Below are 25,473 nucleotides of genomic sequence, written 5' to 3'. Positions count from 1 at the left end.
TGAGCTGGCAATGAATGAAAATCACTTACAGGCTTTGAACTCTAAGACCCAGTTACTCTGATTCGGTACTCAAACCCCAAGTACTAGTAAGCAACTCAAAAGGCGGCCTCATCCCAGCCTTCCTGTCTATGATGTACCCAAGTCACATTCACTTACTGGTCAAAATTCGGAAGAGTAGAAGCCCAAACTGAGAGTAAAGATCCAGGAGCAAGTGCTCTCACCTTCAGAGCTGCCCCTTCTGAGTTTCCTCGGGGCCTGGGTGCCAACGGGAGCTGACAGCTGTCACTCTTAACCTGACCACTCCAATCCCCAATCCTGACTCTTTCCAGAACCGGTTCATTCAGGAACCAAGTCTGCTGAGATCATGGATTCAGCACTTGCTGAAAATCTCCGAACGCCTACACTGAGCTACTTAGTTTCTGCTGTGGCTGCAATATTTCTGAATAAATTTTAAAAAGATAAGCTTCCCTGAGTGCCTTTCACGAGCTAGGAGCTTTTTATGAAAAGAGTGTGCAGTTTTCCGAATACCTTTTCTTGTGAGTCTCTCTGGGTAACACTGAACTCAGCCTAGGAAGCAAGGGGCAAGCGTCAGCGGGAGTGAGGCTTGGGGGGCATTTTATAGCCCAAGATCAGACCCCTGCCCCCGCCCTCGCCCCCGCCACCATGGGGGGGGGGGGGGCTTCTGTAGCCCTTGCTCCTTATGTTCACTATTTACAGCTTACATGTCCTTCCCACGGAGAACTCCCCTCCCTATATACTTGGCAATGAAGATACTAAGGAGCTGGTCAGTCTTTTCCAAACGTGGAAATGTGGAAATGCACACTGCAAATAACCTCCCTCTAAAGAACACAACTGACTGCAAGTGGGGATTTAACCCCAGCAGCTGCCTGCAGCACCTACCTGTGACTTGGGAGCCAAAGCTCATGTTACCCTTTACAACTGCGGCTGCTGCTTGGGCCTCCTAGAGCCCCCCCAGCTGCCACAGACAGAAAGGGGAGGCGCTACGAGCTTGAGTCTTTTATCTCCTCAAAGCAAAAGCGCAAGTCCTTTCAGCTGCTTTTCCCTGTGAAGGGATTCTGAATCCCTGGTGTGGCTGCGGTCACTTCTCTGGCATCCTGGCAGGAGGTGAGGCGGTGCTCTCGCGTGTTACTCAGAGACCCCCTGCAGACCCACCTTGCTTAGCTTGGCGCGCAGCGGCATTGCCACGGGGAGTCATCACACACAGAAATTAATCAACACAATTTCGAAGGACACAGAAATTGCATGCTCTACAACAGGACGAGTGTTAGCCTCTTGGAGGAACCTACAGACATTAACAGGAGCACAACTAGACCAAGGTCAGTGTGGTTAGGGCCCGGACAGCATCATCTACTTCAGCCTAGGGGACGAAAAAGGGACCAGAACTAAATTAAGAACTAGGACTAGCAGATGTTAACACTATAGAAACAGATAATGAGGTATGAAGAGGCACTTACGTGGAAGAGGGCTGTCTGCATTTCCCATGGATGGAACACAGACGATAAGAAAAGACAAGAGACAGACCCAAGGGGGAAAAAAAAAAGATGTAAAAGAAATGAATAGACTCAGGACAGCACATGGAATTGGAAATTCAAATTATCATGTTATTTCAAATCCAGAAAGAAGCAGTTCCTGCAGAAAGAAGAGGAGACAGGCCTGCTTCTGGAAAAGGTAGGGGGACTGCTTGCCGGCCTCTGGCTTCAAAGAGAAGGAAGCAAGGGATTGCCCTGCGTGGCTTTTCATCCCAGGAACGAGAGAGGACCCAGGGATCCCTGTGACCGCTCAAGGAGTCGGGCTGTGCTGCACCTGCTAGAGCTGGGAGGATGCACGGTCCTCCCAGAGGTTTGGGGCTATGGAGGGATATCAGCAGAGCCTGGCCTTCTGTGGGACAGCGGGGAAAGCGAGGCAGGCAGGGGTGAGGGAAAAGGGAACGATGGAGGAAAGCGGTGCCATCCTGAATGGATCAGGAAGAAGCGCCTCTCTGGAAAGAGGCCCCAAGGGAGGGAGACCCTGACGCGCGCTCCTGGCGGGAGGGAGGAGGAGCAGAAGCGTCAGGGGCCTCAGCCACCCTTTTCCCTCGTGCACTGCTGGGCTCTTGCTCCTGCACATACATCGCACAGCAGCCCCTGCATTTCCGTAACGTCATCTCTCTGCTGTGGCAAAAATCCCACGCCTAATTACACGAACCATCATTGTCTTTACCCTCTTCCTTCAAGTCACGGGGTGCTTTAGGGCCTTTGTGACCTGTGTCCAAAAGCAGTGTCTCCCAAATCCCTCCACAACATGCCTCTGCGTCTCTGCCCGCTCCCTTTACAACGTGTCAGGGGCTTCCTCCCTGGCTGTTATTCTAACAGGAGGGACCCGCTACTGTGACAGTGTCACCAGGCACTTTGGGGAAGAGAACAGAAGGGGCTGGGCATCAGCCATCACTGAGGGCCAAGGAACTAGGAGGTGGGACCTCCTGGAGCAGAGGAAGCTGAAAGACAAAAGCTGTCATCCAAACCATGGATGGGGCAGCTCAGGGTCCCCTCTGCCCCTGAGGAGAAGAGGGTGGGGATGGGGAAGAGGCAGGGCAGCTGCTTTTACTTACGGACTGGCTGCGTCTTGAACTCAGAGGCTGTGCTGATCTCCCCCAGCCCCTTGCCGTTGAGGGCCGCCAGCCGCACCGCGTACGTCGTCTCCGGCTTCAGGCCCACGATGGTGACAATGCCCTCCATGTTGGCTGTTGCGAGAATATGAGAAGGATCACAAAGGGTGGAAAGCCCATTAGTAAAATGGCGCAGCCGCTGTGGAACGCAGCATGGCAGGTCCTCAAGAAATTAAACATGGCATTTCCATGTGATCTACGTCTGGGTATATCACAAAAGAATTGAAAGCAGGAAGTGGAACAGATACTTGCCCACCCATGTTCAGAGTAGCACTGTTCACAATTGCCAAAGAGAGGAAACAACCCAAGTGTCCATCAATGGACGAGTGGACGCACACGGTGTGGTACTGATACAGTGGAGTTTCAGGCAGCTTTAACACGGAACGAAACTCACTTGGACACGTGCTACAATGTAGGTGGACCTTGATGACATCAGGCTAAGTAAGCCGGACACAGAAGGACATGTTCCACTCGTCTGTAGTAGTTAGAACAGAGACAGGAAGTAGAATGGTGGTTGCTGGGGCTGGAGGGAGGTGGGAATGGGGAGCTAGTGTTTAACGGGCACTGCGTTTAGGATTATGAAAAAGTTCTGGAGATGGATGGTGGGGCTGGTTGCACAATAACGTGACGGTACCTAATGCCACTGAACTTCACACTTAAACATGGCTAAAATGGTAAATTTCACATTCCACATATTTCACCACAACAAAAATAGAATCGGAATGTTGATTATATTTGAATTAAATATATATATAAAGGGCAGGGGAGGGTGGAATCCAGCTTGTAGCAATGACCAAAAAAAGAAAACAAAGCCAGTGGGACTTTCACATGGGGTCGACTTGCCATAGAGCTGGTGTGAGGTTTCAGAGGGAAGTTAGCGAGGTAAAGAGATTGTTTTCTCCTGGCTCCAAATGGACAGCCCAGAAACTCCTCAGGTTCCCCACCCCCCAAAAGCTGAAGGAGTGATGGAGGCTACCTGGTGAAATAAATTCTCAGTAAAAAGGGCCGGAAGGCAGCCACCCTTGTTACCACATACCGGACCGGGATTAAAACTTTCTACGGAAACAAAAAGTACTTCACTGGCGTATGAACCCCGCAGGGAGAGTTACACACGGTTGTATACTCGGTCTTCAGGGCAAAATAGTCCAGGCTCAAAATCTTCAAACTGTAGGCATCCAAGGGTCATTTTGAAAATTTTAGTTTGGAAATCTATCACAGGATGAATTGAAGAGCAGACTTGTCTCTCTGGCAACTTGTTGTGTGGTTAATACCATCATTACAGGGCAGCCCCTGAGTACACGAAGCAAGATGGATGGGTGACGGCAGAGAAGCCCCAGCCCGGATCACCCACAGGTGCAGGGCAGGGGCGGTCTGGACTCATTCAGTTGTGCTTAGCACCTAAGGAGGGCTTCTGCCTGGAGCGTGCTTGAGATGGCCTCGTCTTGGCGTGTCCTGAGAAGCAGGTTCTGACGTACCAGGGGACAGAAGGCCAACACTTCCAGAGGAGATGTGACCGTGCCCGAATTCCAGAGGGACAGGGATGGTGCTGCGGCAAAGGAACACGGACGGATGGCAGGCTGTGGCATCTGGCTTCCTCAGCAGGTGAGAGCGATGTACCATTCTACCCGGGTGTGCCGTCAGGGGCCCGGCACCAGGGGTGAGCGTCTGCCCGGCACCGAGAAACCCATCATTCTAAAGGAAACGCCGACTCTTCCCACTTACCCTCCTTGGCATCATACCACTTGAAATGCCACACTTCTTCGCCCACTGCTCTCCACTCGGCCTTGTATTTGAGGATGGGCACACCACCTGTGGCCTCTGGTTCATCAAACTGCACCTGTGCTGTGCTAGAGTACGGCTCCACCTGGTCGATGGACGGTGAAGATGGGGTGTCTGTGGGGAGGGCACATATGGAGACCCAGGTGAGCCCGATTAGGTCCAGGACGTGACTCCCAGTCACAAAGCATGTCTCTCGTTTGTACTCATTCTTGGGAATCTTGTCACCCGTCTCCCGTTCCCCAGCCCGCCTCACCCTATCATTCCCTCCCAACAAGCGCCGTGCCCACACCTTTGAACCTCCATAGGCTCCTTGCTTCCTGACCCTCTGTCTTTGGCTACCCTGGCCCTCTCTTCTTTTACTCTCTTAGCGTCACCGAAGGGCACGGACTAGGCCAGCAAAGATAAGGCTGGTACAGCCATCAGGGGTGCTCACCTGCTTGGACAAGGATGAATTCCAAAGACTCCTGTCCAATGCGGTTCACTGCAGTACAGTTGTAATTTCCGAAGTCATTTTCAGAGTCTGGGGTCACCTTTGGAAAGGAGGAACTTGTGGGTTACACGTGTCCCACAGAATGGTCACTGATTCAGATCTTTGTTTACTGAATTAATTTGTAAGGAACAGAACAAGTAAAGCATGAACGATTAGCTCCAGCCCAGCCTTAAATCAGAGAGAATCGCCAAAGGGCTAGTGAGAGGCACGCTCGGCCTCCCAGGCTGTGACCTAGTCCCAGGGAGAGAGAGGGGAGCAGGGCTGAGACTCAGTTTCTTCTGTAGCCGATGGCTCCCCTGGTCAGGACACGTGGGAGAAGCAAGAGAGAAGATTTTAGCTGCAGAGGGCAGCCTATCCATAGTCAGATTGTGCCTTCTCCACCCTCCCCTGTCCCCGCCCCGACTCACCTCCAGGTAGCTGGCGGAGGGGGTGTTGTAGATCTTGATATTGCTGTAATTGGAGCTTGGCAGCAGCTGGCCATCCCGGAACCATGAAATTGTGGCGCTGGGGTAGGCAAATACCTCGCACGTGATGTTCACCTGGTTCCCCTCCCACGTGTAGACAGCCACAGGGCCCTGCAGCTTCGGGGCATCTGCAAGGAACAGCAATGCCCATCAGGAAGACCACCACCACCAAGGAGCTCCGTGCACCCTGTCTCCCGGCCCTGGCAGGGTGTGTGTGCCCTGAAGCAGACCCAGCTCCAGGACACGATCAAGCCCAGGCTGGTGTAGCAGTCCTGGGAGCTGCGTGGGAAGACGGAGGCGCCTGTGGGCCTGTAAGAAGCCTGGGGCGGTGGGAGGGACAACTTGGGGACAGAGGGCTGGAAGGGCCCAGGGCAGGGTGCAGCTCAGGTCCTGGCTGCTGTCCTCCCCTTTCATCCTGACCCCACACGGCCCCCTCCCCTCGTTTTTCCAGTCACTGCTCACATTGCACTTCGAGGTACATGGACTGGGAGTCCTGGCCGATGGTGTTGCTGGCAGTGCAGATGTATTCTCCGGCGTCTGTGTACTGGATGCTCTTCAGGGTCAGAGACGACACGCGGGCATGGCTGCGCACCACCATGTGCCCATCCAGAGTCTGCCAGGAGGGAAGGGAGAGCGTCAGAGTCCGAGGCAGGGCAGGGGGCAGGGCAGGAGACCGGGCCACCCCTCGTCTGGGACCAGTCTCACATCCTCTCCCCAAATCGTGCCAATGCCTAACTTTCACTTTAGGTACCTGGTAGTGTGGGAGGCTCTGGAGAGCACCACGGGAACCTGAGTGTATCCAAAATAGAAAATGGGACTCAAGTTTATGTCAAGCAGCCTGGACTCTGTGCCAAGGTTGGTCTGGGGCAAGGACAACCAAGGTTCCCCGCCGCCACCACCCGCCGCCCCAAGACAACCCTGTGTGGCATGTCTTAAATGGAAGTGAAAGTCCTGGCTAGCAGATACTCCAGCAGCAGCGGCCTTGCTCCATGGGATTCTGGGAAACCTGCACCCCTATGCTTTCATCCCAGGAGTCTGCCCGTCTGCCAGTTCCACAGTGCAGGCACGCATAATGGGAAATCTGAATGTGCCAACTGCAAGAAATTATGCAAGAAACCTATATTTCTGCAGATACCTCACTTTCCTGAATGCTTAAAAGTAAAATAATTTCATTCAAGAGAAAGTCCGACAATTCAATGATCAGGAGCTGGTGAGGGGTAGCTGGGTCTTCTCTCCAGGGACAGTGGCACAGAGTCTCAGGCAGATCTGGGATCCGTGACACCACACTCACCACCATTTTCTAGCCCCTAAGACCACAGTTGGCTTCCTGAGTCGCTGGAATTACAGTGACTGGTCAAAAAGGGAATAAGCATATGACCCCTAGGCAATGGGTACTGTAATATTTCCAAGGGGCCTTTGCCTTGACACTCTAAAATGGTTGCTGGCCTAGTCTGGGCATGTTGCCCAAGTTCAAATCCTCAAGAAAGTTGGTAATCTGAAGAAGGAGTCTTGCTCCTCGTAGGCTGGGCTACACTCTTATCTCCAGCATATGCTATTCTGTGGAGATGGACAGGTGAGTGTTCTGCATGTGGCATCTGTCATCCATGGGGTTGAGCCTTTAGGGAATCGAACACCTGCTTCAGATTCTTTTGACATGCTGGTTTGGAAGCCTGGGACTCAGAACTGCAATGTCATACAGGAGCCAGTTTAGGCAGCTCAAAAGGAAGGTCCCATTGGCCTTGTGGGGCAGTCTCCACAGATCTGCCCATCACTAATGGACCTAATCCATCTCAGGCATTTAAGCCCCACTGAGGTTCTCATATCTGGAAGTTGGAATACCACTGCTGGCAAGGAGGCAGAGTGCTGAACAAAATCATCACTGCCTACCTCTGCGAGGGCCACCCCACTCACAGAGGAGTGCCCAGATGTCCATAGCTCTCAACTCCACCTGAACCATAAGTCTGCCAGGCTAAGTGGTTGAGGAGATGCCACACATTAGTGAGAGATGACAACAGACAGATGTGGAGCACTTGGCTAGTAAGCCTTGAGACATCTGGTTTGCTGAAGATACTGGGTCCTTGGACCCCCATATCTTGTGGGCTGACAGGGTTGTCCCAATATTCCCAAGTGGTGACTCCCATGAGCCATATAAATTTTAACCCATCAGATCTAGTGTCATCGAAAACATGAAGCCACACCAGCAAGTATCTCTAAAGAGCTGACCTGATCTGCTTGTCACTTCTGTCTGTCCCCAACAGAGCAGGACAAAGGCAGAAAGGATTTGAGGTCCACTCCCCCCTGCCCCACCCCACCCTTTTGGTTATATCAGTGAGAACACAGGTTCAGCTGCTAGTGATACCAGCCAGTGGCTGAGCAATGACTGTTTGTCATGGAGGCACAGCTTGTCCTGGGCCCAGCACCCACAAACATGGAAAACTGACTGGATCTTTGGGAAGTCAAGAGAATAATTCCACAATGGAAGAAATATTGCAGCAAAAGATGAAAAGAGAGTCGCGGAACTAAGAGTAGGACAGTAACAAATCACAATGAAACAGGGCATGAGCAGTCTTTACTCAGAATATTCTAGAAAAAGGTTGAAGAGAAGCTTGGGAAGTGGTTTCATTGACAGCTATACTCTTCCCCCCTTCTATGTGTTCTAAATTTCTCTGGAAAAATTTTCTCATTTAATGTTGTCAACAGACCAGTAGACAGCCCTCTACAGAGAATTCTTATTTTGCAGTGGCTCGCGACAGGATTGATGATGGGAATTTGCCAGATGCCCAGTTCTCCCTCCAAGGGGAAGCAGATAGACTCCAGTGCAATTAGACCGTTTCCCTCTGAAATGTTTGACTCTCACACAGGGACAAAGTCAGGGACTGCTACCCACAAGCCATCCAGACCAGGAGTCATGCTGATAAAGTCCAGGCTTGCAGAGGAAGCAGATGATCTCTGGGCAAGAAGGGAAAAAGACCTGTGACAAGAAAACCCTGTTTTGCAAAAACAGCATGAAGGGCCATCACAACTATTCTTCTCATCAGAACATTTTTGTGTCCCTTCTTCTAGGTAAAAGTGCTAATTCTCAGAGCTTACAGAACGAAACTGGCCATAACCCAGTAACCTTCTTTGGAGCTCATCTGGACTTATGGTCTTCATCTCTGAATGAGACAAACAGGAGGAAATTCTGAGCCCCAGGGGTGGCACTCACTTGAAAGTCAATTATGTCCAAAGTGAGATACTCAAGATAAGGATACTTCTGGAAAACGGAAGTGAGTTGTCTGCTTTCCAGGGAGTAAACCTAGGACTTCCACTTATAATAATAATTCTCTTAGCCTCCCTTAACGCTCCCTGATAAATCTCACGTCCCCCTCCAGCCAGGTCTAAATCAGAATGACAGGGGAAGATGTAGAGGGTCAAACAGAATGAGATCTGTAGTTACTGAGGAGTGGCTGATAATTAACCCCTCTTCTCTCCTGTCCCCAATCCCAATGGGTCTATGACTTTGGGGCAATAAAACAGCCAGGCTGGGACAGCACTAAGTGATCCCTGTGCCACAGGAGGGAGGCATTTCAGCGAGACGAGCACCTGACTATGGTCCCCCATGACATGGAAGAAGGTAGGAAACAAAGACAGCTTATTGTACACTGGATTTGATCACGGCAGTGTGTTCACGTGTAGAAACTAGGATCAGTGCCCGGGGATGGGCAGTCAACTCTTGAATATTAAACAGCATTAAATATTTACAGCCACGATCTGAACACATGAGTTATGTGTTCCGAATAATTATCATTTCTGAAAACTAAGAGGAAAGAGTTACCTAATTAAAACACAGTGTATAGGATTGCCATATTCGACATTTGTAGTATTAAAATATCAAAGTTTCCTCTGGAGAAGAGACAAAAGCTATTTTTTAAAAAATATTTATGGATTCGATCCTTGAACCTCATCTAAAGTATACTAGTTTTTATTTTGCTATCTTTCACTTACACGAATCACTGAAACAAAGATAGGCCTGATTGTAACTAGGGTCTTGAGTGTGTAACATTAAAATCTAAAGATTAATATTTAGCTTTAGTTTTCAAACAAGGTCCCACATTACCCAAATGGAAGGAAGCAGTCAGAGAAATCTCAAAAGCTAAATGCTACTGACTTCTAAAACCATTTGTGCCAAATCATGCAAATCTAAATTTAATTCTCTATGAAAGTAACATAGGTATGCTTAGCAATTTGGGGAAACCAAGGAGAGATGTCATCTGCATTGCTGTGACATGAAATGGGATGTGATCATTTACCAGGACCGATCATTCTAGAATAAAGCGAGCAACAAGATGAGTTGAGCTGGAAAGGGCTGAGTGGGTTTTTAGACACTAACTCTGTGACTTTATGACCCAAAGCCACATCAACCAGGTGAGAGGCAAAAAAAAAAAAAAAAAAAAAAATCTCATCATTTCCAAATGCCTGGCCTGGGAATTGGAGCGATTTATTTCTGTAAGTATAATTACCTGGAGGTGATTTTACCAGCACCAGCAAGAGAATAAGATCCAATTTTAAGAAGTAATAAGGATTTGTTCATCCACTCCCAACACAGCTTGCTTGCTCATCCTAAGACACTATTGCCAAGTAACGTCTACCACTATTGACCTATTCTTTAATCTAACTAGATGACTAATTAGTTTAGCATGTCTGGTTATTAAACTGTAATGGCGAGTTAAACTGCGATGCTTTCGAAACTAAAGACTGGCTAGTGGTCAGGTAAGCTATACCTCCTGCTTCTCCGGTCGAGTCCACGAAGCCTGGAGAGAACAAGATATAAAACACAACAAGAAAGCAGTAAAATTTTACAACATGTTGCTTCAGAGAATTGATGTATCACACTGCATTCCGTGCACATGCAGCTTCTTTTCAACTCAGAACTTTTTCCAAGGCTCACTTTCAATGGTGTGTTTATTACCCAACTGAATTTAGGGTTTAGCTTATGTTAAGCTTTCCCCACCCCCTTATGCACATTAAGATGTATAATTCAAAGGAGATGGCTTTCCTGATCTTTGGTAGACATACACAGGGGTACCAGCAGACACAGCAGACTGCTCCTGTTCCAGAACATCTTGAATATTTCTCGTAGTTATTTCATGTCGCTATTAGTTCTGACTATAAAGTCTAGAGATACTCATAGAGTATGTTTCCTCCTTTGGATTCTATTAGACAGCTTATCACAAAAATACGAATGCCATTTTGTGCTCATGCATTTTATAATTCATTGCATGCATCCTATTAAAAATCACGTTTATATTTTCTAAAAAGGAACTAAAAAAGGAGGAGAGAGGTACATTAGGAGTGGTTAAGTATGAAGTGCTTAAAGTTGTTGATCAGGAAACTTCCAGGACACCAAATTCTGAGTGCTGCGGCAGGCTCCAGTCAGTTCTCAGGGGCAGAGGAATGCCCGGATGGCATGCAGGCTCAAGCGTGCACCATCGACATCAAACATGGCATTCACAGAGGAGGGAGTCAGCTCAGAAGCATAGAGGTTTGGGTGTCTTCCTACCCACGTCTGCATATTTTATATCTGGCACTTGGGGAACTCCTACACTTAGAGTTTTTCCATTTTCATACTGGGTTTCAAAAACATCCTACCTGCAGTTGTTCTTTTTATTAAATGGCATGACTGCCTGGTTGTCCCTGATGTTCAGATGGAAAAAGGAGAGAACAGATACCAGAGACAAGGCAATGCAATCCAGGAAATGCAAATGGTTAGCAAACATTTAGTAGGAGTCCACTAAATGCAGAGAGCTTTTGTGAGAAATGAGGATGGAGAGGTTGGATTATGTCATGTGATGCTGGAATGAAGAAAAAAGTGAGGACAGAGGACCATGCACCATGTGTCGGTGTGCCAGCATGTCAAATGTGGCCGCCAATGAGAAGCTTGTCTGTCACATGCCAGGGCTGCATGAATCAAGACTTTTTTAAAGGGCTATCTCATATGGAGTTATTTGTTTTTCAAATCTGATCCTTCTTGTACCTCTCCCAAATCACTAGGGTTTTGTGTCATTCAGAAGTAGTTGCTAGTAACACAACGCCTCCACTAGCCTGACCTCCTGCCTGTGTGCCCGATGGGAGTGGTAGGATATGCCTTGGCCCTGATAATTTGGTGATGGTGTGTAGTTCACTTTAAGACAATCTGATGTGCAAATATACACACATAAAACAAATTAGGATATGATTAGCCACGCTCCAGAAATTTTAAGTTCCAGGTCCTTTTAATATTCACGTTTTATTACCTCACATACGAGTCTGCAGGAATATGTACAGTGAAGCATCCCTACACTTAGCCTAAAGTAGATCCTGCTATACCTCTGCCCACACCCCTAATATGCCAGACTCTAACTGCTTATCATAGGCACCTTTTCCAGTGTTTATACGTGGGCGCCTGGTTTGCATTAATGAGGAATTCTCCCCGGTGACAGAAAGATCCAGTTTTCAGTGGATCCAGAATTTCAAAGGTCTCTCTTATTTGTCGGATTTGTGGGACACTCTGTCAGCTAAAGACTCGAGGTTCAGGAAGTTCCATTTTTTTCTACCTGTTCTGAACTCAACTCTTTGCCCCTCTTCTTTTCCTTAAATATTAAGGCTTTGTATACATTTCTTTACCAGTCATTTCAAAGGCATGTTCAAATAAGAGGTTCAAATACGCACACAGAGAACGTGTTGTGATAGTGACCGATTGTGCAAATCATCACCCAGAGGTCTCGCTCAGTATGTAAATGGTACCTCGAAGTTAGCCCCACTCACTCACATACCTGGCAATATTTAAAATGAGTCTTGGTAGTATGAGCAATGAATTGATGTGGATGTGCAAACTTTCTTTGTACCTGCATTATCACAATGTCCTCCAGACACAGTGATCAAACTGACCCATTATGATGTTCAAATATGGTTTGTTTCAAGGTTTTTTTTTTGTTGTTGTTTGTTTGTATTTGTTTGTTTGGGCCAACATAATGGAGACTAAGAAATGGATTAACTTTCAGACAGGTGATCTACCCTAACGGTCTTAATGACCCAAATGTAGCCTACCTGTTATCAGTTGTTGAGCAAAACCAACTCAACTAGCTGAAGCTTAGCAGACTGATAGTAATCGGTCTCGAAGGAGTGATTGGACTGAACCCAGAGATGCGATCAGATAGATTTTGACAATCAGGCTCAGTGTACTAGCTTTTGCTTGTTTCCCCCACCCCTTCTTTCTCTTCTTCTTCTTTTTTTAATGAAGAGGAACATCAGTTTTCCATTAGAAAGTTACTAACTCTGTGCCTATGATTGAAAGCCTTTTCTCTCCTCTTAAGAAGGGTAATACTAGACAAACACTAGACTTAACTGAGCAATGAATCAAAAGACCAAGTTGCTGTAATTAGCTTATATTGTAACCAGTTTTATTAAAGAAATCATTGAGGGGCACCTGGGTGGCTCAGTTGGTTAAGCATCCAACTTCAGCTCAGGTCACAATCTCACAGTTTGTGAGTCCAAGCCCCGTTGTGAGTTTGAGCCCCACATCAGGCTCTGTGCTGACAGCTTGTTCAGAGCCTGGAGCCTGCTTCGGGTTCTATCTCCCTTTCTCTCTGCCCCTGCCCCACTCACACTCTGTCTCTGCCTCTCTCAAAAATAAATAAACATTCAAAAAAATTTAAAAAAAAAGGAAATCACTAAACCTTCCACAAAAGTCCTCAAAATCATGAGGAGCACCATGATATTGGATGCTCTGCCTTCCAAACCAGTGACCCAGAGGAAGGCCCTGGTAGCACTCTAAGGACTTTGCACTTGACCTTGTCCGAGTCAACATTTTTATCAGAGACTTAGACCAAGATATTTCAAGTAAGTGTTCATACAAGGTTGGAGCCAATAGCTAATACAGATACTGGATGACAGCTGCATGGGGAAGGCTACTGAACTGCTTGTGAAGGGCCTTGTGAAGGAAGTGGGGTCACCACTGAGTGTTAGACCTCATTACTTTAAAAATACGTGAATAAACAGGGGGGCCCCTGAGGCTCGAAATGCCCTAGACCTACAGACCTTTAAGGACAGTTCTGATAAAAGCCAGACCTGCCTGGTTAGAAGGATGGACTGAAATGGTTCTCAAGCCAGAAAGAGCTTGTATGGGTGGCATTTTTGGTAATCGAGGTGATTAGAGGTGGCTACTGGCATCTAGAAGGAAGGGAGCTATTGGTTACTGAGTTTCTGGCCATGCACAGGACCATCCCAGTGAAGGAAGTGCCTCCCCAAGTGCCACTGATACCACTGAGAAACATGGGGTTGCAATAAACAAAACACAACTCTTAGCAGAAATAAATATAATATTCTGCATTTTAGGTGAAGCAACCAATTGCATAAGAGCAGGAGAAGGGGCTATGTGGCTTAAATGCTGTTCAGATAAAAAAGAGCTGAGAATTTTAGTTGACCCCAAGCTCCACATGAGGCAACACAATGAGGAAACCGCGGCAGGGGCCAATGAAACTTTAACTGCATGGTGGTGTCCAGATCAAGGGAGTCAGAGCTGCACGGAAGACTGCATTAGTTACACTAGGCACCATAAAACTTCAGGGGAGTGTCACTGGACTGGGACCACTGGGACCACTAGAAAGCACAAGGCGGGGAACCCATGACCCCAGAAACAGGGAAGACCACTGAGTGTGTTTAAGGGAAGAAGAGTGGAGAATCCAAGAGCCCTCACACAGGGCACTGAGTGGCAGAGGTGGGAAGACAGAGTGGACGGGGCAAGGAAGCAGACCTTCCCGATCACCAGTGCTGGCCAGCTGTCTTGCAGAGGACGGTCACCATCACCCTTCAGGGAGTGGCCATGGGGTTTTCTGGCAGATATGCTGGCAAGGGAGTGCCAGGTGAGACTAGACAACCTGGAATAGGGCCTCCCTTCCTGCCTTCTATGATTCCAGCATTTTGCACGGTCTAATTCTCAGGAGACTTCCTGGCCTCCGCGGTTAGACACAAGTGGCTATTTTTATCTGCTTAGTGTATCAGCCTGATTGTAAAAAGCCAACTGTTTTCTCTCACTTCTGTGCTGCAGTGACTCTAATCATCTTGGTACCTGATTGTATACGACGCACCTTCAGGTGGAGGAGAACATGATGGGCCGCTGCCAGGTAAAAGTGAAATTTATTACCTGGAGTCCAACCAGCACCTGTAATAGGACATCTTCGTTCTATTAATTACTAGCTATCCCCAGTGTAGGACAGAGAGCAAGCCTCTTTGATGTCAATATATAACTGATAGAAATGGCAACTTTTATATGCAGGGGTTCATTTAGGCAAGTGTGTTAATCTAGTGTCATCTCACGGGCTGGTCTGGAGGACTTGTTCTAATATCGATTCACTCATGCTCCAGTAATGTCACGTCAAGTAGACTTGAAGACAGTCTGTATGTAGTAAAAGGAACCACAATGCAATATATGTGGCTGGCCTTCCATAATTATCTCAGGTTGAGACAAGCGATCTACACTGATAACTGAATTATACAGTACCTACTTGGCCTGAGATGGTCTCTGTTGGATACCTTGGGTTTCACTACTTAGTAAGTATGAGTGTGTATTAGTGCCTGGTTATTTGTTCTCTTTCTGTAAAAATGAATTCACAGATAGAAGGCAGAAGTGACCACCTATTAAAGAACTTAGGGTAGGCACAAATCTTAATGGCCCTTCTGGTATAGCTTAGATGTTGAGCTATTCCTAGAAAAGACATTGAATTTAAAAGCATCATTCATCTGGGATAGATATTATTTCTGTCCTTTACTGTAGGTCAACGATATACACTGGTTCATTCTGGACAAATCTACTCACAAGCCTGATAGAGAAAAATCTGGTGAGCAGCAGCCCTGTGGTTTAAGCCCTGAAATGTACATTCAATCCATGTAACACACACGATGGGAGCTGAAATCTGAGCTTAGGGTTTAATTCCAATGTTGATAAAGAAAGTATCCAAGTAAACACCACATTTCCTAATCCGGTTGGTTTTCACAATATCGAACAGCATATGTGAGTCTCAAAAATACTTAGCAGTTCCTTGAGTTTTTGTTAAGTGGAATTCAACTGTGGAGGTAAAACTTGCAAAAAAAATAATGGGCTTTTTGGAACAGCAATTTCTATTCCTTTTGATTTAGTTTGCTTTCTATTAACAGGGCAGAAATCAGATCCTCAAATGCAAATCCCAAACATGGCTCTGGCATTTCACACTATCTCTTTTTGACTTTATTTTAGTTTGCCCTCTCTAGGGATTTCCTTTAGGCAGGCAGAAGAGTGAAGATCTATCATTTTTGACATTCAGGTCAATAAGCAATCCATTATAAATGTTCTTTAAGGCTAAGGCCATTATTCCTGAATAGGTGACAAAATTTTGGCCAACTAAAATGAAGCCCATTACTAGAGGGTATATGAGAGGAGACTGGAGATGTGCCATAAGAGGGTTTAAGTTGCTCTGAAACCAAGCTGTTTCTTCCTCCTGTTTTTGGCCCACTCAGCAGCAAAGGGCTGCAATGACGTAAGGTTATCTAAATTTTTATATATTGTCAATAATAAAGATAGCTTTCCGGGGGCCTATAAATCTACAGGCTTTAAAGCTAAATTTTCCCAGTCATTTCAATTTACCAAGAAGGTCGCTGCCATGTGCTTAAACTCTCAGTGAATGTACTGTAGAACCCAGTGGAATAATCATCATGTAGAAACTGCTAATTATTTTTGCCTTCAGAACAAAATGATATCCAAATGTGACCGAAAATACAGGCAGACACAAAGGCAACCAAGCTTTTGTGCGTATAGTGCATGTACAGCATGAGTCTACAAAACACAAGGAAAAGAATTAATAGGGCTCATTCTGATCCCCGCTATTTCTGGGCGACACTTCCCTGGGTGCCCCCTGTGATGATGGTAGGAACAGCTGGGGCACCAGGATCTTGGCTTTTCCTTGCACCTCATAGCTCCATAATCCAAAATCACTAACCCCTTCCTCTCCAGAACATTTAACTTGACCATGCCCACTAATATCACAACCCTGCAAATCTTTGCAAGAAACTGTGGTCCTTCCACTGTAAGGGGACACTGGTGAGGCCACAGCCAGGCAGGCTGGAGGACGGAGGCCACAGGACCTGGCATGGCCTCTGGTGCCTGCATCCTATCTTTGGGCTCATCGAAGAGAACGGGGCATGGGCAGACACAATCTGCTTGGAGCCTGCATCCCATGGCCCTGAAACTCTTGGGGGACATCATACCTTTTCTTCGCTGCTGATGTTTCGGGTAGAAGTCCTCCAGGTGATAGAGGGAATGGGGTCTCCTGAGGCTTCACAGGTAAGAGTGACTTGTTCCTCTAGTTCCATGGCAGTCTGGTTCTCTACATAAGTGATTTTGGGTTTTGCTGAAAAGACAAGACATGTTAATGAGTCTATCTGATCTTTCAGCTTTCTGGGTTTAAGTTACAACATGCACCCATTCAACGAAGGTTATGTGCTTACTAGGTGTTAAGAACCTATTCTAGGTGTTGTAGGAGATAAAGAATGGAATCCTCAAGGAGTGTGCAAATGGGCATACAACAACATTGATGTGACAGCCAGAGAAATAAGATCCCATAGAGTAAGAGTGCTAAGGGCAGTGGGTGGAGAAGGTGCGGGGCAGAGGAAGATCGCTCCTCTGGCTGGAACCTTCATGAGGGGAAAGTGTCCTGGCTGGGCCATGAGACTTTCAACACATGGAACTTTGGGATAGAGACAGTCATTCCAAGTGTAGAAACCTGCTTGACTGAAAGCAAAGAAGCGAGAACATGGAAAAAGGGCAGTGTGGCAGGAGCTGGTGTTTGTACATCATGGCAGGGGGAGGCGATGCTGGGCCCAGACACAGAGATCATGACTGCCTGGCTAAAACACTTGCTTTGAATGATCTTGGGTGGCTGATGGAGGCCCACTGGCGGTGTTTGATGAGAGGAATGAAATGGCCATTTGTACTTCAAGAAGGTTAATCTAGAAAAACTCAAGATGATTTAGAATGGAGGAAACCTTGAGGTGGGAAAACCAATTTGGAAGCTCTGGCCGTGCCCCAGATGTGGCTTAATACAGTCCCGAACTGGGTGGTCTGGGGTGGGGGACAGATGGGGAAGGTCAGCTTTGAGAGAGGTACTTACAGCAGGTTTCGCAGGAAGTGCCAAGGGAACAGAGGGCAAAGGAGGCATGGCAAGACACAAAAGAGGGGATGAGAAGGTGCTGACATGACTCTGAGCGTCTTGCTGGAGGGTGGAGTTGGGTTCGCATTGACTCCAGGAAGGAAATATGGCGAGTGATGGGTTAGGGGCTGTGGGGTGGGCTGGGATGGGAAGGAGATGAGATGGGTTCATTTTCCAAATGTTTTGGGTAATGCAAGAAAACACAAGGATTCGAAAGCTGAGTTAAATGTTAAAACATTAGAGAAAATTGACTTTTCCTGATTTAAAACAATTATACTCTGAAATTGCTAAACCTTCCATGGAAGAGAAAAGATAACACTACACAAATGTAACTTATTTCACTAATGGAGGAGAAAGACCAGGCTAGATATACAAACAAAAGAGAAATAAATCAAATTTACGGATAATTTTGGAAAGAACTGCATTTCCTTTACATTCACATTCATACGGTACCCCCAAGTAGGTTAATGAACTACTGCCTATATACATCCTACAAGTTGAGGCGCTCGATTTTGCTTTAATAAAGAGAAAGCATTGGCAAGGCTGTGCATTTTCTGTAGCAAATATCTGCTTCTATATAAAACTACCCTATAGATCAAATATTCTGCCACAGTTAATCTGTACTAACCAGCCTGCTTGGCAAATCCTTTTTTGATGGCAAGCACATAGGCACATCTCAATCCAATGTGGCCAAATGATCACAAATTGGAATTGATGGAGTCCAGTTGAGTGAGGTTTTCCCCTTGGAAGGTTTTGTGTCTATCTTGATAAATAGGATTTTCCAGGTGGTCACAACTCATATCGAATGGACCAAGTGTTAAGTGTAGCTGGACAGGAGGTTTTACAAAGATAAAAGCTGAATTTCTACCCTGTTAAAATCACAGATTGAAGAGTGTTAAAAAATAAATAAAATTCAGCCTAACGACCAAATTCACTGAACTGGACAGTTGTTTTGAGGTCTGGAGGCAGTATAGGAAGGCTGAATTTTGGCTTCTTGAAAGCTCGATGGATGTTGTGACCTGGATGGTGTTTGCTGGCCTTTTTCTGACCCCCTGAACTTTGTCCTGGCAGCAAAAGGTTAACAGAAGACAGACAAGGTATAGTTAACATCTATTAATGTTTGGTTTGGTGGGTTACAAAAGGCCCACTGTACACATCTTTAGAAAAAAGGAAAATGTATTCTTACTAAAAATATTATTAACAATAGCTAATTTCAGATGGTCTACAGAGGGCTGTTGGGAAGGAAGGCAAGCTTTTCACTGATGACTTAACCTCTCTGCACTACAGAAGCAAGGCTCTTGCGAGAAGTAATTGAAGGCTTAGAATATTGCCTTGGAGATAGGATACCAATATAATTTCCTGTCCAAATCAGGACACCCTTGAGTGGGAGAAGGGATTCTCTACATAATTACCTTGGGACAGTGGGCATCATCAGGCCAACGGGGACAGATGCAGGGTCATTTCCCTCTGCACCCCAGGATCTACAGGAACAGCTCCAGGTTTTATCTTCAGATGGAACTTGTACCATCTTAATTAATGTCTTTCGTGGGCCCTTGACTTTGGATCCCCATTTTATATTCCACCTGCTGCTATGGGAGTTAATGCCTCAGACTGTCCCATTATACATCTCCCCATGGACCTTCCTGTGAGAACACCTGTCCTTGGGAGTTTTCCAAGCACACTGGCTCTCCTCTTCCAGCATGCCCATGGCTCTGCACCGCACCACTAAGGAGTGGTCTTGTCTATTCCCACTCCAATCCAGACTCCTGCATCCCCAGCCCAAGGAGGGCTCTGGGGCCCTGCTTGTCTGAACAGAGAGGCTGGGCATGACCAGGCGCACCTTCCTTCAGGCTTTATACTGTGTGGTAACTCACAAGGGCTGTTTTGGTCCTAAGGGGTCAGTGAAGCAAACCCACTGGTGAACTGGCCTCAGCCCACGGCAGTATGAGGCCTCAAGAGCATTCATGCGAGCATAAGAGGAATATGAGGAGACAAAAATACTTTTTTAGAAGGGCCCATGGGGAGAAAAGCAATGGAAATTCACTGCCAAATTTAAAGACAGGTAGGATGTAACTACTTAGTAAAAAGAGCTTCTGGCTGATAACTAGGGCAAGGCATGCTAGAACGTGCCCCCTTCTTAGGAAAAAATGATGTCAGTAAGGTACAATTACGGCAGTGTCTAATTTAGATATGCTCCATACATACTAATTGCCTTCCCTTCTGGAATCAGGGGAGTTCTGTGAGCTTCTCTACTGTCTAAGCTGCTGGTTTCTTTGCTCTTCTGCCCCACTGCTGCCGACTCTGCTGCCAATGGGGAGCCTGTTTCTTCATTTCTCTCCTTAGTGCTGGTCCCATGGCAAACCAAGGGGAAGGAGAGGGATGGAGGAAAGAAGGATGGAGCCCTAACTAGCCACCCCCCCCCACCTTGGCCTTACTACCAATCCCCTAAACCAAGGGAGGCCAAAGGAGGCAGAAGAGGAGGTTAAGAATGTGAAATGGAGAGGGGAAGGGGTGTGTGCACGAGGCACCAGGTTACTCCAAAGAGGCAATGCAAACCCTCCCCTGGATATCATAGAGGAGGACTCCTATTTCGGATGGGGTCCCTAGGAGCCGGTGATTTGCTTACCTGTCTCTGCAGTCTGGCCACTTCTCCTCTATTTACTCTTCTGGACTAACATATGTTCTCCCAGTGCGATCTCGGGAAAGAAACTGTATGTGTGTGTGTGTGTGTGTGTGTGTGTGTGTGTGTGTGTGGCACAGGACGAGAGATGTGTGGTGGGAGAGGCGGGCAGAATGACAAATGGTGCCTTGCCTCAGTTCCTGCATCCTACATTCCCTGCCTCGTTACCTCCTGCCTCAGACCTCCAGCTCTTTCCTCTACATTGGCCCCACGAGGCTCCTGACTTACTACCCACGCCTCCTTCCCAGGGCAGCTCCCCGCAGCAGAGAGGCCTGGAAGAGAAGCCAAGCTCTGCTCCTGACCAGCCAAGTTAGAAGGGAGTGTACTTCTACAGAGAAACAATGTTGCCCATGGTGAGCAAGGCAGAGCACGCACTCACTTCAGCATCTGCATTCCATCTGCAATTCAGAGGCAGTATGTGTTGAGTTGAGTTTCACAGAGTAGTAACTCCCACTGTCAGGGAAGGGACCTCAAAGCCAACTGCCTGGGTTTGAATCCTGGCTCCTTGGGTAGGTCACTCAATTCTCTGTGCTCAGTTTCCTCATTGGTAAAGTAAGGACAATAATGAGATCTACCTCACAGGGTTGTGCTGAGGAGTAAGAGTCAGTTTATAGACACAACTTCACACAGTGCTTGACATACTACAAGCATTTGCTTCGTGTTGGGTGTTATTACTACCTCCTGGGGCTAATATCTAAGAATTTCCCAAGACAAGTGATGGGTACACATTCCTGGACTCCTCCCCCTGCCATATACCATGTGCTTCATTCACATAAACTGCTATTCCTTCATTTATGCAAATTCTGGCACCTAAGATCTGCTAGGCACTGTCCTGGCAGCTGGGGGTTCACAGTCCCCACCTACAAGGAGCTCACATTCAACGTAACAAGAGTCCTTCCTGCCTCTGTGCCTGTGTGTGTGTGGCCTGAGGTCCTTGCCCATGCCCCCTCCCTGCTTCACCCTGGAAGCCCTTGCTTGTGAAATAGCACACCATTTGTGAAAATCTCTCTGACTTCTGTCCCACAGGACCACACATCCTCTTTTTCTATGTAACACCATGCACATCACCATTATGAAGTCCTTACAATGGACTGTCATTAAAAATACCAGTGTTGGGAATATCCAATGGAAAAAAGACAGTCTCTTTAACAAATGGTGCTGGGAGAGCTGGACAGCAACACGCCGAAGAATGAAACTAGACCACTTTCTTAACACCATTCACAAAAATAAACTCAAAATAGATAAAGGACCTGAATGTGAGACAGGAAACCATCAAAACACTAGAGGAGAAAGCAGGAAAAGACCTCTCTGACCTCAGCCGCAGCAATTTCTTACTTGACATAACCCCAAAGGCAAGGGAATTAAAAGCAAAAATGAACTCTTGGGACCTCATGAAGATAAAAAGCTTCTGCACAGCAAAGGAAACAATCAACAAAACTAAAAGGCAACCAACGGAATGGGAAAAGATATTTGCAAATGACGTATCGGACAAAGCGCTAGTATCCAAAATCTATAAAGAGCTCACCAAACTCCACACCCGAAAAACAAATAATCCAATCAAGAAATGGGCAGAAAACATGAATAGACACTTCTCTAAAGAAGACATCCAGATGGCCAACAGGCACGTGAAAAGATGCTCAACGTTGCTCCTCATCAGGGAAATACAAATCAAAACCACACTCAGATATCACCTCACGCCAGTCAGAGTGGCCAAGATGAACAAATCAGGAGATGCTGGAGAGGATGTGGAGAAACGGGAACCCTCTTGCACTGTTGGTGGGAATGCAAACTGGCGCAGCCGCTCTGGAAAACAGTGTGGAGGTTCCTCAAAAAATTAAAAATCGATCTACCCTATGACCCAGCAGTAGCACTGCTAGGAATTTACCCAAGGGATACAGGAGTACTGATGCATAGGGGCACTTGTACCCCAATGTTTATAGCAGCACTCACAACAATAGCCAAATTGTGGAAAGAGCCTAAATGTCCATCAACTGATGAATGGATAAAGAAATTGTGGTTTATATACACAATGGAGTACTACGTGGCAATGAGAAAGGATGAAATCTGGCCTTTTGTAGCAACGTGGATGGAACTGGAGAGTGTTATGCTAAGTGAAATAAGTCATACAGAGAAAGACAGATACCATATGCTTTCACTCTTATGTGGATCCTGAGAAACTTAACAGGAACCCATGGGGGAGGGGAAGGAAAAAAAGAAAAAGGTTGGAGTGGGAGAGAGCCAAAGCATAAGAGACTCTTAAAAACTGAGAAAAAACTGAGGGTTGATGGGGGGGTGGGAGGGAGGGAAGAGTAGGTGATGGGCATTGAAGAGGGCATCTTTTGGGATGAGCACTGAGTGTTGTATGGAAACCAATTTGACAATAAATTTCATATATTAAAAAATAAAATAAAATAAAATTCAAAAAAAAAAGAAAAAAAATATCAGTGTTGGTCATCAGTGTGAGTCCATGAGCCCATTGATAAAGACACAGAGCACGTTATTCATCCTCATAACCTTGGCAATGGCTAGGCCTATAGCAGACGCTCAAATGTTGTTGGCTGGCACTATTATAGTTTATATGCTTATGTGTTCCTCTCCCTCCTTGTGTCTCTCAGAGGGACATCAGACTTGTCTCTGTTGCCCCTCTATGCAGCAGCACTGACGTTCAGTAAATATTTGTTAAATGAAGGAATACATCAACAAAGGCGTCTGTCTTTATACCACGGAAAGACTTGAAATGAGAATAACTGGGGAAGAGAATTAGAGAAAAAAACTATCAAGAATATTTTCCAAGACCGTTATTAGCTTTCACTCTCCAGTATATCCGGTTGATATGAACCAGACTGCTCACCTATTTCTAAGCCCAATTGTCATTAATAGATAGAGAGGATTCACCTGTGATTAGCAGGTCTGATTGCAGACAAGCACTTGATGTTTCAAAGCTCTTTGTTTACAAACATGGATCGGTGCTCTCGATCAGGCTAAACAAGTGGGTCCCAGGCAGGTTCCCTGGGCCCACACAGTAGTGACCTGGGAGACGCATGAACCAGAGCTGCCTATCTGGCATCTGGCAGCACCATCTACAGCGGACTAAAAACATGAGCAGTGTTGACAGCCACTGGGCTAAGCCTTTCTCTGCCACAAATTCTTTTTCCAGGGCCAGGTCAAAACACATTTCAGCTCTAAATGAATGGAAGCTAACGGAGTTCACGAAGACAGAGAGAGGAGAGATGTGGGGATGCTTCTCATGACTTTGATGGCACTGTTTCACACAGGCCAGGGAAAGAAACAAGGAGACACAGGCAGTCGGCCTGGGGATCGGTGATATCACCAAGGGCCTTCACGAGCCCGGCGCCGCTTGCAGTGGCAGAGGTAGAGCAGGAGAGGAAAAGAAGAGCTGGCACTCTACCATCTTGGAGTTTACAGCCTCAGTGGAGGTACGACCCAACCCCCAAAGCAAAGACGTAAATGAGACCAGTTTAGGTTTGAGAAGTGTGGTGAAGAAGGTACAGTAAGATCAACAGAAGGGCTCGATGGAGGTGGGTGGGGTGTTAGTGGGGTGTCGGCCAAGGCAGTGCAGGAAGGATTCATCGAGAAGGTGGGTTGAGCTGAGATCTGAACGGTGCAGGAGAAGGAGGCGGCTCAGAGTAGATCTGGGGAAATGACACTCCAAGCGGAAGGAATATTGAGGGCAATGGCCCTAAGACAAGGAACAAGCTTGGTGTGTCTGAGCCGCAGAAGGAGGGCTGAGGGGTTGGAGAGTGAGGAGCGAAGTGCAGGAAAGGTGAGGCTGCCCAGGAAGGCAGAGGCCGGCTCAGGTTCGGTCTGGATTTCATTCTGGTTGTAACGGGAAGCCATGGGAGAATTTTAAAGGAAGGAGTGGCGCTTGAGGCCGTCTGGCTGCTGTGGGAGGGGCTGAAAGGGAGCGCTGGTGGGGTGTGGGAGACCAGCTGGGAGCCTGTCTCACTGACCAGGGGAGGAGGTGGATGGCATGGAGTCGGGCTCGGGAGGGGCAGCTGGCAGACGCGGTTGCACTCGGAACAGATTCCGAGGCAGAGTGGACAGGGCCTTGCTGGTGGACTGAGCGTGCAGGGTCAGAGGAAGCGTGGCCGGGCAATGACCTTGACCCCAACTGTCCTTACCAAAGACCTTGAGGTGGATGGATGCATCCTGCTCTCCAGCCTTGTTCTCGGCGATGCACACGTACTCGGCCTCGTCGTTCTTATCCACCTTCCTGATGGTCAGCTCAGAACTGTCATCGCTGAAGACGTATTTGTCATCTTCTTCATTCTCTATCTGTTCCCCGTCCCTAATTGGTACAGAAATGCAAAGTACCATGATTTTGACCACAGAGGTATGATGTTTATTTTTAATCAGTTTCCATAAAATGCAGATCGAGCCCATGGGGAAGACTCGGTCTTCACATACAGTCAACACACCAAACTGTACTTCCACATATGCCTTAGATTCCTCCACCCAAACCTCTGTTTCTGTCCAAAGGCTTACAAACTGCACCTACAAACATTCCAAAGAGGGCCTCCAAGGCCACGCCCTCGGGTTCTGTCCCACAAACGGAAAATGAAGGGATCTGACACACAAGGCAAGAGAAGCTTGCAGAAAAGGGTCCATCCTACACCGGAGCTGATATTCCCAAGCAGCCCATACCCGTTCCACGGAAATGCCAGCATGGAGCAGGCTCTGTGGCGTTGCCTTCTCCACTAGTCCCTGATAAAAGGCACGAGCCGGTCTCTTACTTTGTCCAGCTCATGGTGGGCTCTGGGAAGCCTTCAGCATCGCATATCAGGGTGACGGACTGGCCGAGGTTGGCGGTGGCATTCACTATACTCTGCCTGGCCTGGACGGTGGGTGGCACTGAAGGAAAGAAGAACTGTCAGGGGTGGCTGTGAAAACCCGGAGGGACCCAGTGGCCTAGAGAAGAGGCACATCCGGGGGACCTCAGGTCGGAGGGTCACAGCCTAGAGGTCGAGTCCCGGGCAGCTGCAGGGCTAGTGTGAGGGATCCAAATTCAGACGTGTACAAAATAATTACTCTAAATGGAATAAATAAGGCACCCACAAGCATGCGTCAGTGTTTTTGAACAATACAGAAGGTCATTATATGTATAGCAACGTATAATACTGTTTTCCAACAATACAGCTTTAGAAGCTACATTAGTATGTTTTATTCATTTAAAAATA

At 47.2% G+C, this 25,473-nt stretch overlaps 1 protein-coding gene across 18 annotated transcripts in view; it reads right to left on the bottom strand.

Annotated features, from left to right (window-relative positions):
- Nucleotides 1–25,473, bottom strand: part of NCAM1 (neural cell adhesion molecule 1) — a 312,774-nt gene that overhangs the window by 34,257 nt on the left and 253,044 nt on the right. For 7 of the 18 annotated variants that reach the window (XM_040483014.1, XM_040483015.1, XM_040483020.1 and 4 more), the window contains exons 6-13: nucleotides 25,030–25,147; nucleotides 24,418–24,584; nucleotides 16,655–16,797; nucleotides 5,861–6,011; nucleotides 5,342–5,526; nucleotides 4,878–4,974; nucleotides 4,388–4,558; nucleotides 2,609–2,740 (exon numbers count right to left, since the gene is read on the bottom strand). In XM_040483014.1, coding sequence (XP_040338948.1) covers nucleotides 2,609–2,740; nucleotides 4,388–4,558; nucleotides 4,878–4,974; nucleotides 5,342–5,526; nucleotides 5,861–6,011; nucleotides 16,655–16,797; nucleotides 24,418–24,584; nucleotides 25,030–25,147 — 1,164 coding nt within the window. Of the gene's footprint in view, nucleotides 1–1,475; nucleotides 1,491–2,608; nucleotides 2,741–4,387; nucleotides 4,559–4,877; nucleotides 4,975–5,341; nucleotides 5,527–5,860; nucleotides 6,012–10,158; nucleotides 10,189–16,654; nucleotides 16,798–24,417; nucleotides 24,585–25,029; nucleotides 25,148–25,473 lie in introns of all 18 variants that reach the window. The other 11 variants (XM_040483010.1, XM_040483016.1, XM_040483017.1 and 8 more) reach the window with 3 other exon arrangements.

The sequence above is a fragment of the Herpailurus yagouaroundi genome, unplaced genomic scaffold (genome assembly GCF_014898765.1).
Source record: "Herpailurus yagouaroundi ecotype Mexico unplaced genomic scaffold, PumYag 161, whole genome shotgun sequence".
In the NCBI taxonomy this organism is placed as follows: Eukaryota; Metazoa; Chordata; class Mammalia; order Carnivora; family Felidae; genus Herpailurus; species Herpailurus yagouaroundi.
The sequence above is the reverse complement of the archived record's forward strand: the minus strand, read 5'-3'. Positions and strand labels throughout refer to the sequence as shown.